The following is a 22474-nucleotide window of genomic DNA, read 5'->3' as shown; positions in this document are numbered from 1 at the left end:
ATCAAATTCTAGAGGGGCTAATCAGAAATATAAATTGAATTGTAATGGAAAGGCAACGATGTACCGTGCAAATCACGTGATGCCGCGCGGCCTGCCGTAATCAGGATTCTCGAGAAAGATAAGATAACAGCGACAACAATACCGATCACAATACCTGGAAATGCTTGTAAGTTTGTAATTTTGTAATTGAAGAGTTGTTTTTTCGTTCTATCATGTTTGTTTCTATAAATTTCTATTTTTGTGTTCTTCATACTGGTGTGGTCGGTATAATCCCAAAGTACCAATGTTTGTTTCTATAAATTTATATTTTTGTGTTCCTCATACTGGTGTGGTCTGTATAATCCCAAAGTACAAAGTTTTTTTTTAATTTTACTTTCCTCTTCTTGTTTTAATATTTTATTTACAGTTACTTTACTATGGGAACAAAAAATAATTGTTGGGCAATAACATTTTTAGTTTCTTACTTTATTTTCTGTAGAAAAGTATCATTGATTGGTTAGAAAATAAGAAAAAAATACACAAAAATAGACAACACAATCACCTGTATGATGACAACTGGAATGCTCTGACGGACAAGTTGGACGATCTGGGACGTGATATGAGATCGTTAAAGTACCGATTGAAAATGCCCCTGACTGTCAGTGGTGCCTATCTGCACTTCTGGTGTAAAAAGAAAAACATCCCTCTAGATAGTTCCTAAATTCAAGCTCAGATCATGTGAGTGCTTGTAAAGATTATCTTTAACTTTGGTACTACTAGTAACATATTTATGATAACCTAATTTAAACCTACTTATATCGCGTAACAACATTCTGTCCATCGTAATATTTCTATTCCTAGCCTCATTGCTCTGCATGAAATCGCCTTAGCTGTTAATGATTAGCGAGTAATCTAATACCAGAAAGCTGTTATGAGAATGTCAAATCTCTCAGTCCAGCTGTTACTGAAATTACAGAATCCCGGTAATAGGTCATCACTGACTAAACTATTGTAGACACTAATACTGCCCATCTGTTAAAGCCGCAACAATGGCGATTGTTGAGATGTAAGAGTTTTAATTATGTCACAAGGCATCAAACACGTTTATCCTTCAAAATAGTAAAAAGTAAGTAAATATTAACACTGTTTTGTTTGTGACATTTTATAAATTCACATAGCGTATATAGTTTTTTATTCATCATAAAATTATTACTTTTTAATATATACAATCACCTTAACTATTCTGTAATTTCAATTACCTATAACATAATTTTTTTTTTTGAGTAGTTATATCAAGGAAACATTACTCATGAATTTTGATGATTTGATAATCTGGAACATTTATAATTTGAGTGTTAGACGCTTATTATACTGCAGCATATTGTTACTCTTCTAGGAATAAAAAATAGATGACTATAGTGTGAAATACTTATAATGGAATTGGGTTGGACATTTAGATTTTGTATTGTTAATAATTACAAAACAAAAAAATAGACGATCGATGATTCGAATGTTATGGTAGTTGTAACGTAATACAGTTTGACATTTTCGCTTTAATAGTTTAAATAGTTAAAAATATTGATAATTTTATTGTGGTGGTAGCCGTTTTTATACTGTTACATGCCAAATGTCAAAAATGCTATTATCTTGTCAATAATTATTTGTTTAATTTATCAAAACATACTTGTAATTATCAAATAAACACCAAAATCTTTTAGTGTTTCTTATCAAATTGGAAATTGTTTGCAAATGATTAATACATTTAAATACAGATCTAAACAAGTCTTCAAATAGCCTATAAGTCTTAGCTTTCATGGGGTTATGACAATCCTAAGTGACATTAGAGAAAGCTCTCCAACTAGAACCAGTAGGCCCTATTTAAATTATGTGTTTTATTATAACATGCTATCTCTATAATTATAACAACTATTTTATTAAAAGTAGAATTGTAGTAATGCCTCATTCAAACCACTAGTACTATGTTGTGTTGGCATAAAATTGTTAGGTTAGCAAGGCAACAGGCTACTATGATAACTTACAGTAAACTTAATCTACAAATAATAAGTACTCACTTCTTCTGCAATATCTTCTGCTTTCGATATAAAATCTTTAGGAATAATTCCACCTGCCATTGTAGATATTATTTTAAAATTTGCCTAATCTACAACCAACTTGTATCCACGGTCTAATTTCAAAACAACACAGCTGCTTACTTCTAACAGGCAGAAGAACTTTTCACTTCCATCACTGCTAGTGATGTGGAGCAATTACTGCCAACTAAACGAAAGCAATTTTAGCTGTTAAACTTTCTTAAGGGAAAAGAAAGAGAATAGTAAAGCATATTATATATTTTGAACAAAAAAGGCTTGAACTTTAAAAATGAATCTTAGAATTTCTAAAAACCGCAAAGATGTACCGAGTACATTAATGTTTACACATTAGCGTATTATCAAAAAATCAAAACTATGGGGGGTGGGGACAAGTTGTAACATTTTAGCACAGAAAAGGTAAATAAAGCCAGAATATTAAGAACACTGTGTATGATTTAACAGTGTTTTACCAACTATAGTATTTAAATCATTTGTTTCAAAAAATATATATTTATTCTAGTTATATATCTTATACTAGTACACTTTTTTTTTTGATTTGTAGAAAACTTATTCAAAACTCGTTTTAAACTAGTGATTGCCTTAACTGTTGTTTTCCCGAAACAGTTTACGCTGCGCGTCAGTTCAATTTAACTAACGTGTTGTAACGGTTGAGACTACTGGATTATAGAAAACTATAATTATGCAACAATGCTGTTTTAAAAATCCCGTGCTTTTTCTATTATCTGTTGCATCAAAATAGATCATAAATTATCTCTGCCTTAACTAATGTGATTCAGATCACCGTTTTAGTAGAATAAGATACATTTTTAATTTTTTTTTATTAAATAGTGTATTTATATTTTATAAACTATTATTACCACTTTTATTTTGTTCTTAGATATATTTATATAATTACTGATTGAAACGTAGGTTTAAATAAATGTAAATAACTTCAAGATAATATGAATAATAATTATATACGGTATAATCAGGATCAGAAAATGTTTGTGGGGTAACTATAGTTCTACTGTCGATTACAATTCTTATTTTTTTCGTACTTTGGTTTATTCAAAATGTACTAAAGTTTACTAGTTTAATTAGGTAATTACAATGTGTTTTGTGTGACCTAAACACAGCATCAGTTGGTCATATATTGAGGTTGCAGTTTCATCGGACCATCCCAATTCCAAACTAGTTCAGATTTTTTGTAAAGAATTTCCGATGTACGCTCATCAAATACAACCTAGTTAATTTGTTCTCCCCCATTGCACTTGCCAGCAAAGACTTTACCCATCGAAAGCTAATGAAAGATCAATCAAGAATAACCATAGTGGATGGCAAAACAATTAAAATGAGGAGTGCAAGCCTTGTTACCTCGTGACCACTTTGCAACTGTACATAAACTCGAACCTTTTTCAAAACAACGCTTTTGCAGCATTTGAGTACACCAAACAAGGAGTATATTTAACTAATCACCGGCGGTTAAATTTTCTTTTCAAATGGCTAGTATTAGAACAAAAATCGTAATTTGATAGTGGGATCTAGAGACTTGTATGCAATTCCTTCTTTTTTCTAATGACAACTTAAAGGCATGACCAACATGACGACTAATGTCATTTTTACGGTAACAAACGTATCCCTCAATCGTTTTATGTATGTTCCAGAGACAGCTACGTGTAAAGGTAAAGGATTACTAGACTCTTGTTCCATAATAGAGACCGAATCCTATGCCCCGGTCTGTTTAGTTTATTTTTCACATGATTGTCCTTTCTATTAAAATCCCTCTCATATAATATATATATATATATATATATATATATATATATATATATATATATATATATATATATATAATGTATAGATACATTTATTATGTTATTAACTCCACTTATAGGGTTATCTATATATATTAATTTAATTATATTACATTAGGTCCACATGTGTATATCTAATTGTTTATTATTTATTTATTTATTTAGAGGTTAATGTACACTGATGATGGTTAAAAACCGAAACAGTGTATGCAATAAAAAGTTTAACATTAATATATACATTTATATATATTTATTTTCAGGTTCAGGGAAGACAGCATACATAAATATAAATATGACAGAGATAGGGAGGTAGAGAGAGATATATTATATTTATGTGTCATTATTGGATGAATGTTTGTTTAGGAATTTTGAATTATATTCCAATAAGACGAAGCTGGTAGAATGTATCTTAATTTATGTTAGTGAATTCGGTGAAAAGCCACGTTACCAAAACATGTTTTGGTATACAAAATCCTGATTTTTATGGTTATGGAGTATAGAATAGATGAAGATAGGTTTATTACAAGTCAACTGCAAAATCATTGACTGTGAAACTCCTTTGACTGGTTCATGGACAGAGAGAGCTGAGGGGTGCGTACTCTAAGACATCGGACTTAAGATCTGAATTTGAGATAGCACCTATTCAAGTCCTATTAGTGACCGTAGCACTTGTACTTATAATATTCTCCAATTGCCCCTAAGGATTAGCAAAATAAGGCTTAACAGGGGATCAACCAATCTCTGAAAAGACCGGTGTATGTTGTAAACTCAAGAAGAATTACATTATTTGAACCCTGCTAAATAACATTAAAAATACAAAACAGATTTTTGTTTTGCAGCTCTACCTATACGAAATCCGCTACTTGTTCGAAAAGTTAAATTGCCTAACTAGTGAATCCAACCCTAACAAAAACCGATCTTACGGGAGAACACTTTAACATTCATCTACTGAATAAGTATAATAGTGTTATAAAATCCTGAACCTATTAAAAAAAAACATTGGCCTTTAAACTCCAATAACTGTACCAACTACAGCTGTATAAATACTACATTGCATTATGCATTTTCAAATTGTACAATATATATTTCAGATCAAAAAATATTGTCATAAAGCCATTTATTTGTATAAGACAACCATGCAATAGAATTGAACATTGAATTAAACAATTAAACTGCTTTCAGAAAATTATAGATGTATGAATATAGATGACCTAAGAGAACTACAAAACTAACTAAAATTGACTGATTTTCAATACCACAAAGGACATGGAAATATAGTTTTTATAGCGGCAGTCAATATTTACCTAAAATATCACATCCAGTTAAATGTTACATTTTGCAGACCTGTGATATTTTAATATTCTTTTTATAACAATCTTTGGTTATGGACTAATGTAATTATATTGTATAAAAAAACTAACATTTATGAATTAAGTCAACATTTAAGATTATAAAACGGATGCAAGGGTTTTAGGTTTACTCTCTTTTACTAAATAAAATGCTTAGGCTACGTGAAAATCAGCAGTGGACACTGTTCTGTTGATATATTGGCTATATGATATTGTGATAAAGATCAAATATTGAATTGGTGTTCCAAGTTTGGATACAGAAAAAATATAATCTAAGCTATTTTACTAATCTAGCTACAGTGTAGAGTTAATAAACAATACACATTTTATTACAAATCAATCAGAAAATAGTGTACAGCAGGGCACCATGATTGAATATCAAATCTCATTTTTATCCTTGTAGAAAAAAAGTCAAGTGCTACTGCTAGTTGTATTCGAATTGTGAAGTTTTGTAAATGTCACAGTAATAGAATACGAATTGTTTTTCTATATTAGGTTATAAAATATCGATAGATTTATATTTAGTATATAATGGTACACCTGATATGAATAGTAATTGATATAGCCTAATTTACAAACTTACATCAATATCGTGGTTAATAGTTCAGTGTCCTTTTCAAAATCATAGGTTAGTATTATGTAGTAGGTATTCACTAATTTTCTATTATCTTCTTAAAGTTGTTAGACGTATTAATATACATTATTTTTCAAAATCCAGTGGAAAGTGCACTTTGGCTGCATTAGCCTTGTTTGTTTATAGGTCTCTTACAGTATTATTTAGTTCAGAATAAGGCCTAGTGAAGCTGGCTGGGATGGCTGCAGTCTATAGGGGGTCACTATAGAGGAGCAAGTAGAATATAGTGGTAGACTATGTACCTAAATCGCTTGAGATAGTACCAAAATTCAAGCTCAGATCATGTCAGCGCTCATAAAGGTTATCTTTAATTTTGGTACTACCAGTAACATATTTATGATAGGGTAGACCTATTTATGATAGGTATTAATAAATTAGTTACTTCTTGCTGTTTATTGTTCACATTAAAATTATTATAACTAATAAGTTAAAATCATATGCCAAGTTAAATAAATTGTAATATCAAACTATTCCTTCGGATAAAAACATCAAAACAACTGGAATAACGAGTGTAGGTCGCTTATTAACACGCGAGAGATCGCGCCCGCGGCAGTTTGACGCGCTTCTTTGCTTTCTTTATATTTTCGTTTGCAGTGATGCCCCAGGATAACAGGGTCTCGTTTTATCCCTCCCAGTACATCCCTGCGCCTGACCTTGACAACCGTTAGTCTGTCGCTGGCTTTGTTTGCGAGTGGTGGAATTTTTGTTGTAGCTCTGCACCTGCCGCGGCAATATGCCTTCGCGCGATCTCTCCCGTAGTGCATTCTGTTAAATCTGCGAATATTGGAAATATTTCTAAATCTTCAATATTTTAATGTTTTTGTGATGTTGTGATTTAGTTATATTGTGTAAAAATTAATTTTGAAGAACAGAGAAGAATTATGGACCTGTTAGAATCCGTTTCAGAGCTGAATTCAAGTGAATTAGGTGTGAATGACTCTGATGTAAGTGATATAGATGAAAATGAATTGGTAAGGGATTTCGAGATTGACAGTGATTCAGAACACAGCTTCAATGAAGAACTACCTGCAGACAGTGAAGTTGAAGGTGAACCGGATGTTGAAGACGATCAGCAGAACTTACCAGTACCAGGTCAGATTATTACTAATCCTAAGTATAGTGGAAGGGATACTCCAAACCCTACCATTTGGTCTGACAGGCCACAGAATAGACCAACTCGCATTAGAAGGTGAAATATTGTTACCCAGCTTCCGGGGCCTGTTAGAAATGCCAGACATGCTAAAACAGAATTAGAGTGCTGGATGCTATTTTACCCTGTTGAAGTTATAGAAAATATTGTCACATATACTAACCAAAAAATAAGTGAGGTCAGAGGACAGTATAACCGGGAAAGGGATGCAAGGGAAACCATTGTAGTGGAAATGAAAGCAGTGATAGGCCTACTTTACCTAGCAGGCATACTTCATTCTAGCCATCAGAACATTTTTGATTTGTGGAATATCGATGGTCTTGGAGTTGAAATATTCAGGCTAACCATGAGTTGTAGCAGATTAAAATTTTTGCTAAGATATGTTAGCTTTGATGACAGAGAGATAGAAGGTCGCCGACAAAGGAAATCGGTTGACAAATTTTGTTGCATGAGAGAGATATTTGATGAATTTGTAAGCTTATGCCAAGCAAACTATAGCCATAGTGAATACGTCACCATTGACGAAATGTTTCAACTTTCGAGGTAAGTCTAGTTTCAGAGTGTATATGCCAAAAAAGCCTGGCAAGTTTGGCATAAAAGTGTGGGCAATGAGTGATTCCAAGACATTTTACACATCCAACTTGGAAGTATTTATTTCAAAACAAAAAAGAGGACCCTACGAACTAAACAACTCTGCTAGGGCCATTGTAAACAGGCTGACAACACCCATTGCAAATACGGGACGGAATGTAACATGTGATAATTTCTTTACGTCTCTGCCCCTAGCACATGACTTACTCGAAAAAAAATTAACTATAGTTGGAACTATAAGAAAAAATAAAAAAGAGATTCCTAAAGAACTAACATCTGACCCAAAAGGAAACAAAAGACCTATCAACAGCTCGATGTTTGCATTTACAAAAAATGCAGCGTTAGTATCTTATAAACCCAAGAAAAACAAATTTGTTCTTTTACTCTCAACCCTGCATGAGACAGATGAGATCGATCAAGACAGTGGAGAAGACCAAAAGCCTACTATAATCACCTTCTACAACAGATATAAATGTGGGGTAGATGTCTGTGATGCCATGCAAAAACAGTATAGTGTATCAAGAATATCAAATCGTTGGCCATTGGCAATGTTTTTCTTCATGCTCAATGTTGCCTACATAATTCACAAAGCAAATAATATGACACTTGAAGAAGAAATAGTTCTCCCTCGGCGATCATTTCTAATGAATTTGGGACGACAACTCATCCTTGACTAGGCTAAAACTCGGGCAAGTCCACAGTATAACATTGGACGGCAAATGAAAAATAGAATAATGGAAGTCTTCAAACTAAATCCTGTAGAGGATGAAGATGAACAACCGGTTGCTGCGGGAAGATACCCATACTGCAGAATTTGTGCTAGAAGAAAGAACAGGAAGACTACTGTAAGTTGCAGCTCCTGCCAAATTCCGATTTGTAAAGAACACACAAAAGCCACCTGTACCCGATGTCCCGATGCAGATGAAGCTATGGACACTGACTAAGCTAAAGACATTGGTTTTCGAATACAGACACACTTCTTCAGTTAGCTTAGACGATAATGTCCGCTGAAACTAAATTAGTAAACTTGTAAACTAATTTAGGGGTTTTTATATTTTAACTTTTTATGAAACTCAGAAAGAAATTTTAATTTTTCGTTAACATTTATAATTTTTCTTTTATATAAAATAGGTTTCTTCATTTGTACACAATATTTTATTGAATTAGTAATCTTTGGCTAAATATTGATTTATTATATTATAACGTTTTTGAGGCAATTTGTTTTGTTTTAAGGAAATATACATATTATAAAATTTATTTCTTCCTCATAATAAAATACTTTATTGTAATAAAATGTTTCATTTAAAAGCCTAATTTATATTATTGCGGCAAATTGCTCAAACGCAACCTTTTTCGTACCAAAAATTCACCAATTCCGAACCAGATATACAGTGTATCATAATAATATTTCTCTTTGTTAGAAATTAAGTGCCCAATTACTTTTATTAGTATATACTGAAAGACAGTAATAGAGACAATACACAGTTTTTTTTTTTTAACTTTTCTCACCAAATAAAAGCTGCAATCTAAGTAAAAGACTAGCGTGAGCAATTTGCCGTCGTGCGACCTCTCGCGTCCAGGAAGTGAGTGAGATCTCTCGTGTGTTTAAAGTCTCCCTTTATAATATCAATATTATTTAATCGGTTTTGAATTAGTATAGTATTTTTAACATGAATATGATTTTAGTTTGTGTAAACAATTAATTTTGATATTATTCGAAAAAAATCTTAAATGTAAATACATACAATTTCCTGTTATTTAAACGGAAAGTCTCACATATAGTCACGTAAACAATGTACAAAAGTTGATGCGGTTGCAGTATAATAAGCGGTCACCATGACATTCAAATCAACTATTGATTAGAAATATTTAAACTATCGAATATAAAGACATCTGACCTATAGATATTAATAATTATTAATTGCTAGCTTTTTTATTTTACAGTACTACAATATTGAAAGCCTACATCGTAAGTTGGTTCGACAATATTGTTCCAATTAAATTTAAATAAAGTAAAATCGTGTGTAACTTATTTGACTAATGGCCGGCTGCAAGCAAGTACAGTGGTAATGTACATGTGTTATTTGTGTCGTAAGCATTCAGATACGTTTATCCTTTTAAATATAAAAAGTAAACAACTAAATGGTACACTGTTTTCTTTAGCCTATAACATTTGATAAATATACATATCCTAGATATTTTTTTATTCATCATTAAACTATTATGTTTTATGATATAAAAACTGCTTTACTGTAATTTCAAATACCTAGGATATGACTTAATTTGTTACACATTACATTAAAAAAAATTATATAAACGTTTATCCTGGATAGTCTTGGGTTCTTCCATCTGTCGCCTTTCCTTTTCGGGTTAGGACACATGGATAGAATCCAGACTGCAAAATAATTGTTGACTGAAGAAAAATATACCTAATTTTATTTCAGTAGTTAGCCTATAATGTGGACTCATGAATTTCGATTGTTGAGGTCACCTCTTATTATACTGCAGCCATTGATGTCTTAGCTCAATTAGTTAAGGTAATGTTTATTTTGATTTATTTGTGCAATTTAACTTAAATGATATACCGTTAGAAATAATTATTTTAATTTTGTAAGAAAAATTCATTGCAAGTGACAGTTTGATTTTGAATCTCAATCCATACTGTCATCTCCTGTAGATTGCATTGAGAGACAAAATCGAAGGTTCTTAAAACCCCAACATAACATTGAAGGTATTTAATATAGATTATGAAGTGAATAAAATATTAATTGTGTTTTATTATTCTATTGAAGCAGATGTATCAATAGTTTTAATTTAACCCTACAAGCGCTACGAGTTGTGATTGTAACACATTAAAAAGCTGTTAAAGCGATAAATTAAGCTTAATTAGAGCAAAATCGTAAGTGGAGCTATTAGCACACGCAAGACATCAAGTCAGGATGGCTGTGTGTATTAATTTTTTTATATAAATGTAAAACTTATTTAAAAATACTAAAAAGTAAAATTTATTTATTTATTGAAAATTTGGTACTTTGGTATTGTCCGGAAGCCACTATTTTTGGAAGATTTTTTCTTATCAAATGATATGGAATCATTTATATTCATGACCATCCAAAGAACTGAAAGCAAAATGTCGGACCAAATAACCTAATAGATATTTCAAAGAACAATAAGGTTTGGATGGTTTTCAATAATAGAAATTATGTGTATATATATATATATATATATATACAGGGGTGCTGAAAAGTCCCGGGACGGTCTAATAACTTTTGAACTAATTACAATATAAGAACCAAAATTTACATAAAGCTTTTGCTCATATAAAACTATTATTTTATGTATTTCACCATGATATCCTGCTTATGGGGGACGTCCCGCTAGGGGTTGGTGAAAATTCTTAAATAGAAGCATAGGTCAAGTCGTACAACAAATTAAAGCTCTTTTTAATTAGAAACATTTTGGCGAAAATCTGACTTAAAACAGTTGACGCATTACAAAATGGCGGACACTCAAAGATTATAAAATACAGAATTTTTCAAATGCAAACATTCTGGTTGTTAGAGAAAACTGAGACACTTAATCTTTTATTTTACTTCTTTTACTTCAAATCACTTACCAAAACAGTTATAACAAATGTTCAAAGTGTTTGCCTTCAGTTTGCTGACAATATCCCAATCGATTGTAGAACACTGATATCGCATTGTTTATCTGGAAATTCCTTATCAGCAGGTAAGGTTATTACCTTCCTTATCTGGAAGGTAATCAGCTGGAGCAAACAAGACCAAAAAGACAACAATGAAATTGCCAGCTGACAGATACAGTTGTTTTATCAACTCAGTCACTTAGAAGTCTTCAAGCCCTAATTTTGCAAGTAGTTTCAGTAGTGCTAGTTTATTTTGCTATGGCGCTTTCCGAGAGAGAAAGTATAACTTTATTAATGATGCACGGGTTTGGTGACCGTATTAGATCATGTGATGAGGTAAGGCATCTGTTTAATGATACTTTTCCCAATAGACCTCCAATTTCAAAATCTACTGTGGGAAGGACAATACAGCGGTTTGAACAGACAGGAAACATTGCAGATCTCCCTAGATCCGGAAGGCCCAAGACCGCGACCAATGAGGACAAAGCTTTAGACGTTTTACAGTGTTTTGTTGAGAACCCACATGAATTGATTGTCTCAATAGCACAACAACAAGGAATTAGTCGATATTCAGTCTCAGATATTTTAAAAACTAATAGTTACAAAGGATATAAAGCTAAATTGGTGCAGGATCTAAGCGAAGACGACTTTGATCGTAGAATCGAGTTTTGCGAAGTTATGATGAATAAAATCAATGAAAACTTGGGATTTTTAGCAAACATTGTATTTACTGATGAGTCAACATTTTGCTTGAATGGAACAGTAAACCGCCACAACTGCCGCTATTGGAGCGATACAAACCCACATTGGATGATACAAACAACATACTCAGCATCCAGAAAAGTTAAATGTTTGGGCCGGTGTTGTGGGGCGGCATGTGGTAGGGCCATTCTTTGTAGAGGGAAATTTAAACTCTGCAGTGTATTTAGCATTACTCCAAAACCAGATAATTCCTGAAATTCAACGTGTTTCCGGTGATAATTTTGAAAATATCTGGTTTCAGCAAGATGGAGCCCCTCCACATTATGGCGTACATGTAAGACATTTTTTAGACAATGTCTTTCCACATAAGTGGATTGGTAGAAGGGGAACAATAGAATGGCCTGCCCGTTCTCCAGATTTGTCCCCTTTAGACTACTTCTTTTGGGGCTACCTCAAAGAAAAAGTGTTTAAAACAAAACCTCAAAATTTGGATGAGTTGAGAAACCGTATTGTAAGAGAAGCTCAGGGTGTTCCTGTCCAAGCTGTAAACAATGCGATATTTCAATTATTATATTATAAACAATATAATAATTAAAATATTATATATAATTAAAACAAAAGAATAACATTTATTTTATTATAACAATATAATAACAAATATAGTTACCTAAGGTATTTTCAAGATAAAAATTAGTGCTTGTAAAACAAACAAGACACGTACGTCATTGTTCTTGCTGGCATTAGTCAATAACGAAACGTGATTTTAATTTTGAATTTATTTCCAAACAGGTTTTTACTTTGAATAAATTTTAACAATGATGTCAAGCTGAATTAAGTTTTAGGCTTTAAAAATGTTAATATAGAGAAGCAATACTTTTTTATATGAAAGAAATGTATTTGTTTCAGATTAAATAAAATAACTAAACTTTAAGTCTGTTACAGCAGCATAGTACTTACAATTACTTTAGCCAATCTGAAATGGTATTTCTGCAGGTACTGATGCTGTAAAAATTACATTCATTAGTTGAATTGTCATAGTTTGTTTAATTTAAACTAAAATAGCACATGATTTTCGGTATATTCATAATACCAAATTTAGAATGTTAAAAAATAGTCTTTTCAAGACGTTTTTCACGTTGTATTTGTTCTGACTTCTCTTCTAGCGAGAAACGATATTTGATTTCCACCTTTCATTCTATTTTTCATCTCCTCACTACAAACAGGATACTTCATTTTTTGAGGAGCTGGCTCCTTTTGTTGCAGCCATTTCAAACATTGACCAGTGTTCATCAAAATATTTTGAGCCAATATTTGCATATTCATCAACATTGTTCTTGTCGTTCACTAGCCTTCACCTACATAAACGAAATAAAAGCTGGTAATGACGTCACTGGTCTAAATAAGTATGCTGGCAATGATTATTTATGAATATCTGTAGATCAGACGTCGTATTCGATAATATCGACAATCATTAGCCGATTGTGTTGGCCGCTTATTATACTGTAGCCAACTAAATTATTTGAAGGAACAGAATTTATTTGACCTTAGTCACTGTGAAATTTACATGTCATTGTGATGACGATGTTCTTGTTTTCTGCCTCCCAAATGGAAGCGATGTTGGCAAGAAGGGGGCCACTCTGTCCCATTTCTATTTGTTATTAGGCTGTATAAGTAGGTTTAGATTAAGTTATCATTAAAATACTATTAGTAGTACCAAATTTAAAGATAACCTTTATGAGCGTTCGCATGATCGGAGCTTGAATTTGGGTACTATCTCGAGGCATGATTTCTTCCTTCACCAGAAGTGCAGGGTGGCACAACTGAAGCCCACACTGATGGTCAGAGTCACTTCTGAATGGTAATTTACCGAATTCAGATCACTTCCCAGATTGTCCAACTTTTCCATTGTTAGATCACAGTGGACGATGTACCATGTGATCTGAGATAGGGAATGTACCGATTGGAAATGCCCCTGGCCAATAGTGGTGTTTGTCCGCACTTCTGGTGTCCAAAAACATCCCTTGAGATAGTACCTAAATTCAAAATTAGGTCACGTGAGTGCTCGTTAATTTTTTAAATTTATAATACTTACCTGTGTAACCTATTTATCTACTTAATAAATAGTAGTTAGGGACCGAGTGGCTTCCATCTCACTGACATCTCTTTCTTTTAGAAGGTCGTCATAATGACGTGTGAATTTCACAGTGGCTTAGGTCATATAAAGACTGTTCTTTATAATAATATAAATTAGTTCTTTTAGGTTCCCAGTAAGAAAAAGTTAAAAAAAATAGTGGCCTCCGAATAATATCAAAGTACCAATTAAAGTTAATGTTCAATTTTGTTAATCAGGTTGATTATATTAATGAATGTAATTATACAATACAAGTGTAAGTCTGCTCTTTCCATTGATGTAGTTTTTTAGGTCTCCTGTAAGAAAAACTTTCCCAAAAATAGTGGTCTCCGGTTTATAATAAATTACTGAATATTTTGTGAAACAAAATTATTTTCGTGCGTCAGTGTACATGTGAATGAATGGTGCAGCACAGTGACAATGCTGCCTAAAAGTTGAAAACTATTATACATCTATATGGCAATAATTTAATTTTTGATTAACAATACATTCTTTTATGTGATTTAAACATATTTTTGAATTGGACGTCAGTAATCCAGCTTTTTTACTGATCCGATACAATTTAAACTAGATATGTAAGGGATTACTGTATATTGGTCTGTAATAGCTTAAAGATTGTTTAACTACATTTCATGTAACAACAAAGATGCGTCACCGATACGAGGACTGTGCGATCAGCTACTAAAAGTTATTTTCACATTCATTAAAGTGCTGCCACCTATACCTACTCATAGCTACCAGCTGGAAATATGAGTTAAAACATTTAGAAAAAGGTTATGGAATAAAAGTATTCACACTAGATGAAAATTAGTTGTAGCAATAAAGTTCTTTTGAAACAATTATATATATATATATATATATATATATATATATATATATATATATATATATATATATATATATATATATATATTTAATTTTTATATAGTTTACTGAGGTGAAATATGATTATGCCATAATTGGTAAAAACATGTATTGGTAAATAAAAGGTATGTTTAATGTGTCTTTTATTTCATGTTTGTCTATTAAAAAATAATTATTAAAAAAACTCCTCTGATGTGTTGGCTCAAAACAACCTGCCATTTAAAAGTGAAATGACTGCTACTCTGCTACTACTAGGGTTAATAAACAGACAATGAGTGTCTAAAACTAAAGCCTTGTGTTGCCTAAATTTCTGTACAAATATGGAAAGTAGAAGAGAAATTTACGAATAAATGTTAAAAGTGGGTGAATGTTTACAGATGTTAACAAACTTATTTCTGGGTCTATAATAATGCCTTTTTCTTTGTTTTATAGTACATTAGGCCTTATTGAAATTGATAAAATATTTCAGTTTCTACAAAAAGTATCATCAGTATCAAGTACTTATCATCCGTCCTGTTTCTTTTTCGTACAAGCACTGATTATCTGCCTGCTCATAGAAAATGTTTTTTTTTTTTTTATCACGTTCATGACAATGTGCATCCCATCGGGTACATGCCATGTTTCACAAATGCCGTTGTGTACCTGATGGGGTACACAACATGCTTTTGTTAATCGCGTTGGGCACATGATGAAATACACGTTGCTATTTCTTTATTGCATTTTTATCGTTTGCCTGTCGTGGTGGTGTGTTAAATTTAATCCTACGCTTAAATACCTCAGACTATCGGGTACCTTGTCGGGTGTACGATTGCTTATTTTTTCAAGTACCCCACACGAAGAAACGTTTTGAAATCTCTTTTTGTGTAATATTGCAAAACGTACATATAAAAACATTTAATATGTTACATTACATGTTACATTAAATGTAAAAACAAAAACATATTTGTTTTACATTTAATGTAAAAAAACTATGGATTTTTGCCATTATTATTGAACAATTCGACGGTATATAAAAAAAGTCCAGAAATTTGCCCATGTTGCAAACGTGTTGACTTAAAGGAATGTAGTGTTCTTTGGGTTGATACTTGTACTATTTAGAGTAATGTCAGTATGAGCCAAAATATAATTAATGTGCATGTAAAATTTAATTTCAGAAAACTATGTTGGAAGTTACGTGCAACGACAGACTGGGAAAGAAGGTCAGAGTGAAATGCAACCCTGACGACACAATTGGTGATCTGAAGAAGCTGATAGCTGCACAAACTGGAACAAGATGGGAAAAGATTGTCTTAAAAAAGTGGTATACCATCTTTAAAGACCACATCAAACTCCAAGATTGTATCCTTTGTTATATAAACTGTTATAGATAAATATCAAGATCTACCATTATGTACCAGTAGTTTCTACAAATGTTTTTATTAAAAATCTTAATATTAACTCTGTCCTAAGATTCAATTTAAAAAAATCAGAAATCTACATTTTAAAACATTTCAGAAACTACTAAATTGAATACCATGAAATAGATTCAAATAACCTCAGGAGACATGCACTAAGAAGCAGTTTTGCTATATGAGTTTACACACCTCTCAACTTAACTTGATCATTTTAATGAATATTAAATGGGATTGAACAAAATTCTGAGATATACTTCAACATTTGCAGGTTTTAATCCATTGCGGGTGGTGAAAAGCCTCAACTCTTGATAATTGACGGCTAGAGTTATTTGCAGTAACATGCTGTTGTGGGAGCAGACAGTCCACAGCACATTCACAGTTTACTCATGACAGTTCTTTACTGCACTAATTACTATACGTACTAAAACAAATTTTTATATAATGTTCATACATTTCTTAGGTAAATAAATAGGAAAACAAAATATTTTATTCACGTTTATTTGAAGCTCTGAAGTGAACAAAACACGATCAAACGCTTCCTAACACATTCTATGTGCCTTTTGGGCTCCAGTGCACTGAATGGTAGAAAGTAATAGGAAACTTATTTTGCCTTACCGATTTCACAAATATTATTATTGTATTATCTGTTTTTAACATCTCCGTATATAAGGTTAAGCAGTTTTGTACTAAAGTAGTTGTACACAAATATTTGATACCGGTAATTGTAGAGCCAGTGGTTGTGTTGTCTTGATGATTTATTTTAAAGGTTTCATCAGTGAGATTTCATTCATATAAAGGGTAAAGAATCTCTCATTCATTGTTGTCTTCGCCTAGTCTGTCTAGATAGAATACAATTACAATTCCTTTTGTACTCAATTGTCTATTTTATTTTAGGACACAGAAGAAACCAAATGATAAAATATTGTTGGCCTATCCTGTAATCAAAAATATGTTCTGCAGCATTGTACTGTGTTTGATTTTATCCTTAACAAGATTTTCAGATGAAATACATGATGGCATGAACCTAGAATTGTATTACCAATAGAAACAATTCTTTTGCAACTCCCGGAAGATGAAATGGTCCCTAGCTGTGGATATTTTACTCTAATTGTAATTTTTTATGTTATTAAATAATTAATTGTGGATTTGTAGTTGTGATGTTCTTGAATGTTTCCCTAATATGTCTGGATTCGCCTCCTTGTTTGTAAAGTATGTATAATGAGATTGAACAGAATTGTTCAGTCTGCTCTTTTTTATACACTCCTGGACAAAATTAAAGCAGCAGCTAATATTTTCAGCTACATAATATTTGATATGTTATTCACTTTTATTTAACACAATAACAAGTCTATAGGGTAAAAATGGATAAAAATGAAAAGTATTTTTTTATAGTTTGGATCACACACTGCTTTATTAGTTAAAAATTAAACAGAGAAAAGAACAGTCTGTAATATTGACTGGAAATTTTGCTCTAAGTAACATATCATTAGCACAAATATGACAGCTTCTGGTTAGCAACGGGTGTTTCCCCCCTTGCCTGAAATCTTCTAGGAATTGGATGACTTCGAATGTGGCCTTCTACGAGGTGTTGGATAACTTCAATAGGCATTCTCTCCCACTCCTCTTTCACAGCTTCACAAAGTTCTCTGAAGGTGGATTTCTGGCTCTGACATAACTCTTTGTATTGTCCCACACATATTCTATTGGGTTTAGGTCCGGACTTCTTGTTGGCCACACCAGAAATCTTAATACCAACCTCTCTTAAGTAACCGGATACTACTGCTGCACTGTGCGGGCAAGCGTTATCATTCATGAGCACAACCTGAGAGCCAACAAAGGGAGCAAAAGAACATCTTAGTCTTTTAGAATAGTTACTATGTACCAACGAGTATTTAGAATTGGTCTACCAACTCGGTGCACACCTCATAATTTATTCCTCCCCAAAATATCAACCCTCCAACAGTAAAGAGTACTGCATTCCATTGCTTTGATGTGTGCATGAGCAAACCTCAATCTCATTACTTGATGCTTTCTGGTGATGGAAGGCTTTCAGCTGTTTAACTGAAAAATACCTAGTCGTCGACAAATGGTTCTGTTTGTAGCTTGAACATTACAAACTCTTCGTAACAATCCCTGCAGCTCTGTACTTTTAGAAGTTCTTAATGTGTTCAGTCTTAAAAATCGGTTGTCAGCTTCATTTGTAGACAGAGGCCGACCCTGACCTCTCCTTCTGTTCCCATGAAACCACTGAACAATATTATGATAGTTGTAGTGTGAACTCCGTACAATGCAGCAACTTCTCTGTATGATTGCCCCTTCTGCACTAACAATTTTACTTTAGTGGTTTCTCTCAGTGTCAAATTTCAAGGCGTGGCTTTGGCTGATCTCTCAATACAAGAAAAAAATGTAATTGTAAGCTCTAAAACAATAGAATACTGAAATATATATATATATATATGAAGAGTTATTTTAGTACTGGTGTTTGTATTATGTGCACAATTTTAGTGGCTGCATTCATTTTGTCCAGGAGTGTATTTTGATAGTGCCTAGGACTATCTCAAAATGACTTTCTTGTTCATGGTCAAGTTGTAATTTGTTTCACAATGGGCAAATGAGTTAGTCACAAACTAGCAGCACTCCCAGAAGGCTTATGTGTGTACCCATTGCATCAAGCCACATTTGCTACTTAGAACTTCATTATTTTGGTTGGGACCAAAGTATGTTTGGTATTTAACTGCCAATTTGGCACAAGTTTTGCTCATATACTGCATTCAGGGCTTTACAATCACGCGTTTTTTCATGCATTTTAAAAATTATGCTGTAACTGTGAGCTGATTGTTGTATCATACATATTCAGTTAAACAGAAACCATGTATGATATCCTACTAGCTATAGATATTGATAATGAAAATCTGTAAGAAAAAAGAGAACTAAATGGCTGATTGCAAATTTAATTAAAACCAATATTAGTAGTGCAATCTAACACAGGGAAAACCCTATATGAGATCCAAGATCAAAGAATAGTGCTTTAAGACAGGAAGGCCTCACTTGGTCATCCTGCCCTCAGTGTGGAAATATTAATATGAAATGAATATGATAATCTATTAATTTAATCTCCAGAATAATGGTGTAGTTACCTGGGTATGTTTCTGAAGACAAGTTTCAATATATTCCAATATTTTAAATTCTTAACCATACAGAAGACACGATTCTATCGTGCACAGAGAAGCGTTCCACCGGGTCGAGTGGAAACTCATAAAATACTTTAAAACATGTTTATTTTACTATAACTATTACTTTTTAGTAAAAATAAAAATGTAATTTTTTAAAATTGTAATTTGTTTATTACCTTTTTAGTTTTAATAGTCGCTTAAAGTACAAAAGAAGTGTGGTGGAATATAAAACAGAAAATATACACTAATAAATGCAACATAAAATGCTTAGAACTCAGAATCAGATTCTTTATTGATAATCTTTAAGATTACAAGTAGTGTCAATGAAAATAAGATGTACTTAGTTATTAGTTGTCTTATTATAAAAAGTATTAGTGGTCTTGATTGAGTTGCCTCCAAGAGTAGAATTCCTCTATTGTATAGATGGTTCTCTGCAGTAACCAGTTCTTCATTACTGTCTTCATTTTCTTGAGATTATCTTGATTTCTTCGGGCAGAGCATTAGAGTTTCTTCCCAGTGTAAGTAGGTTTTTTCTTAAATAAGGCTGTTCTGTGAAAAGGTAGTGGGAAGTCTTGACCATGTCTTGTACTATGCTAGTGGAGCTCACCATTTCGAGGAAGGTCTCTTGTTAGGCAAACAATATTGTTTCTACTCTATAAAGGGATGTTACCGTAAGTATTTTCAATTGTTTAAACATAGCTCTACAACTTTCTCTAGGACCTAGGTTGCCCATTAAACGTATTGATTTTTTGGGGATTTTAAGGACTTTTGATAGGTTGAGTTTTGTTGTGCTTCCCCATGCTGCTATTTCATACCTAAAATTACTTTCTAATAGCGCATAGTTCGCTATTTTAGTGGATTCAAGGTTGCTAGTTGCATGGATTTGTCATAAGGCATATAGAGGTGAATTTAGCTTTAGGCATAAATTGTCAATGTGATTTGTCCAAGTTAAATTATTATTTATTGTTATTCCTAAATAATTCATGTCTTCTGCTTCTTGGAGGTCAGGGAGTTCAGACATAGTTTTTATTAGTTCATATAGTGATTTGATTAGTCTTAGTCTAGAGCTGTTTAATACTAGATCATTGTATCTGCAATATTGTTGTACCATATTAAATGAGATGTAGATAGCAGTATCGTCTGCATACATAATAGAATTTATGTAGTTTTCCAAGAAAGTTGGCAATTCACTGGTAGCCTCCCAGACCTGACAGAACAGATGTCTCCATTTCTTCTCTGTTTGACCTCCACAACTTGGCATCTTTCACTCTCAAACCATTCCAGAGCTGACTGTTGAATGCCTAGAGATCGTAGTTTGGTTAAGATTAGGTTATGGTCAAGACTGTCGAAGGCTTTACTCAGGTCTAGAAAGATACTGGTGATGGTCTTGCCTTCTTCTAGGTTGTCTATAATAAATTCAACAAGGTTCATTATTGCAGTTAATGTAGATCTTCCTTTTCTGAAACCATGTTGTTTATTTGACAGGAGATATTGGCTTGCAGGTGAGTGAGGAGTCTAGATAGAGTTATTTAAAACAACTTACAGCAGTAATAGGGTGGCCACCCAACCGGGAATTTAATGCACCGGGGAAAAACCAGGAATAAGCCGGGAATTTTTCCTAGAACCGGGAAAATTTCAAAAATAAGTTTTCCGTCTCCTAGAACTTATAAAATCAAGACATAATTTGACAGCTTCTTGAATCAAGAACTGATTAATCATGAAACATCGTATTTACGCGACGTGGCTCGTGAAATTTAATCATGAAACATTGTATTTACGCGACGTGGCTCGTGAAATTGTGAATGAAGATCGACATGTTCGTGAGCTACATCTGACGCCTGTTGATCTAAGGTTACCTCCACTAGTGTAGTGACTATTTTAGTTCTACTCCTGTAACGTGGCAAGCCTTCGCCCCCCCCCCCCCAAATACGCTTTAAGCAGCAGAGCAGTAGTAACTGCGATACAAACGGGTTTTTTGTACTTGAGTATTATTCAGTCGCCGAAGTGGGGTCTCCGGACGAAGTTGTCCAACTCTTATTCTTTAGAGAAAATAGTGTTTTGGAGATGTGTGTGAGATAGATAGCACAGGCCTAAAATGTACAGTGTTATAAACAAGCTTCAGAGTTCGGTTCGTTGAATAATATAATATTTGACGGTTTGATAAAGAGGTGCAGCCCAGGTTTTTGAGCACACCAGAATATCAGTTGGATTTATACAAAGCTTAATAAAATACCTTTTGGAGAAGAAAGTAGTGTGTTAGTTACAACAAGTAACGTCGAGAAGGGGGCGTTTGCGTCCTTTTGCACACCAATGACAGACTGAGCTGAGGGTTGAGCGGCAGGAGAAACATTTAATGTTTAGAATTGGTGGCAGATAAGCGCCATCGTGTGGTACTGCCCTGCTGCTCACGTATGTCATGGCTAGTGTCGAGTGTTCCCCATATGTGCAACACAAACATTACATTTCACTTTTAAGTCACCGCCCATCGCTAACTGCTCGTATCGCGGCCGAGGAACGGGAGGTGGTGCCGTTCAGTTGGTCTATGAACAATAATTGCTCCTCCCACGATTCAATTGTCATCAAATTATACAGGTTAAAACAAAAGAAGTGATGTTATGTTTTGATACCACGGTCACATCAAAATTTCGACTGAACTGAGTTTACAACGGTAAAAGAAGGAGCAAGTTTTGTGTCCAATTAAACATTGCTAAACGGGCTTCTTCCAAGAGTTGCTCTATTGATACTACTCCCCACCACTCCAAGGGTTGCTCTATTGATGCTACTCCCCACCACTACAATCACTCAACAGCAAGCAACCTTTGAAAGAAGTAACCAAGTTATCTACCGAATTAACTACCATCACTGCCTTCTGTATATAAGTATTGTAAAAAGTATAAATATGAAATTCTTCACATTTGTGAATTATCTTTACTTTAAATCAACTTGATAAAAACATTTTA

General features: G+C 33.1%; 3 protein-coding genes across 5 annotated transcripts in view; 1 reads left to right on the top strand and 2 right to left on the bottom strand.

The window, feature by feature from the left end:
* Positions 1-2239, bottom strand: part of LOC124360146 (surfeit locus protein 4 homolog) — a 31004-nt gene extending 28765 nt beyond the window's left edge. The window contains exon 1 of the mRNA XM_046813501.1: positions 2052-2239. Coding sequence (XP_046669457.1) covers positions 2052-2111 — 60 coding nt within the window. The 5' untranslated portion in view covers positions 2112-2239. The remainder of the gene's footprint in view (positions 1-2051) is intronic.
* Positions 2240-5632: 3393 nt separating this feature from the next.
* Positions 5633-17492, top strand: LOC124360144 (ubiquitin-like protein 5). 3 transcript variants are annotated; one of them, XM_046813498.1, is made up of 3 exons: positions 5633-5874; positions 16102-16285; positions 17343-17492. In XM_046813498.1, the coding sequence occupies exons 2-3, from the start codon at positions 16108-16110 to the stop codon at positions 17384-17386; spliced, it is 222 nt and encodes a 73-aa protein (XP_046669454.1). In that variant the 5' UTR covers positions 5633-5874; positions 16102-16107; the 3' UTR covers positions 17387-17492. The 3 variants fall into 3 exon arrangements, with proteins under 3 accessions (XP_046669454.1, XP_046669455.1, XP_046669453.1); XM_046813499.1 differs by having other exon boundaries at positions 5634-5723; XM_046813497.1 differs by having other exon boundaries at positions 5635-5860.
* A 1023-nt stretch (positions 17493-18515) lies between these two features.
* On the bottom strand, positions 18516-21932 carry LOC124361187. Its single transcript, XM_046815226.1, has 3 exons — positions 21779-21932; positions 20722-20920; positions 18516-18588 (listed from the first exon to the last, which is right to left on the bottom strand). The coding sequence occupies exons 1-3, from the start codon at positions 21930-21932 to the stop codon at positions 18516-18518; spliced, it is 426 nt and encodes a 141-aa protein (XP_046671182.1).
* Positions 21933-22474: the final 542 nt, after the last annotated feature.

Source organism: Homalodisca vitripennis, chromosome 4, assembly GCF_021130785.1.
Source record: "Homalodisca vitripennis isolate AUS2020 chromosome 4, UT_GWSS_2.1, whole genome shotgun sequence".
In the NCBI taxonomy this organism is placed as follows: domain Eukaryota; kingdom Metazoa; phylum Arthropoda; class Insecta; order Hemiptera; family Cicadellidae; genus Homalodisca; species Homalodisca vitripennis.
Note: the sequence above shows the minus strand (reverse complement) of the source record. Positions and strands in the feature narration are given on the sequence as shown.

Coding starts and splice junctions, on each gene's coding strand:
- LOC124361187 (XM_046815226.1), bottom strand. CDS start 21,932: ATGACATACGTGAGCAGCAGGGCAGTACCACACGATGGCGCTTATCTG. Junction 20,921..21,778: donor CCTTCTCGACGTTACTTGTT/GTAACTAACACA, acceptor AATTTATTATAG/ACAACCTAGAAGAAGGCAAG. Junction 18,589..20,721: donor GGAGACATCTGTTCTGTCAG/GTCTGGGAGGCT, acceptor AATATTGTTCAG/TGGTTTCATGGGAACAGAAG.
- LOC124360144 (XM_046813498.1), top strand. CDS start 16,108: ATGTTGGAAGTTACGTGCAACGACAGACTGGGAAAGAAGGTCAGAGTG. Junction 16,286..17,342: donor CCACATCAAACTCCAAGATT/GTATCCTTTGTT, acceptor CAAGATTTTCAG/ATGAAATACATGATGGCATG.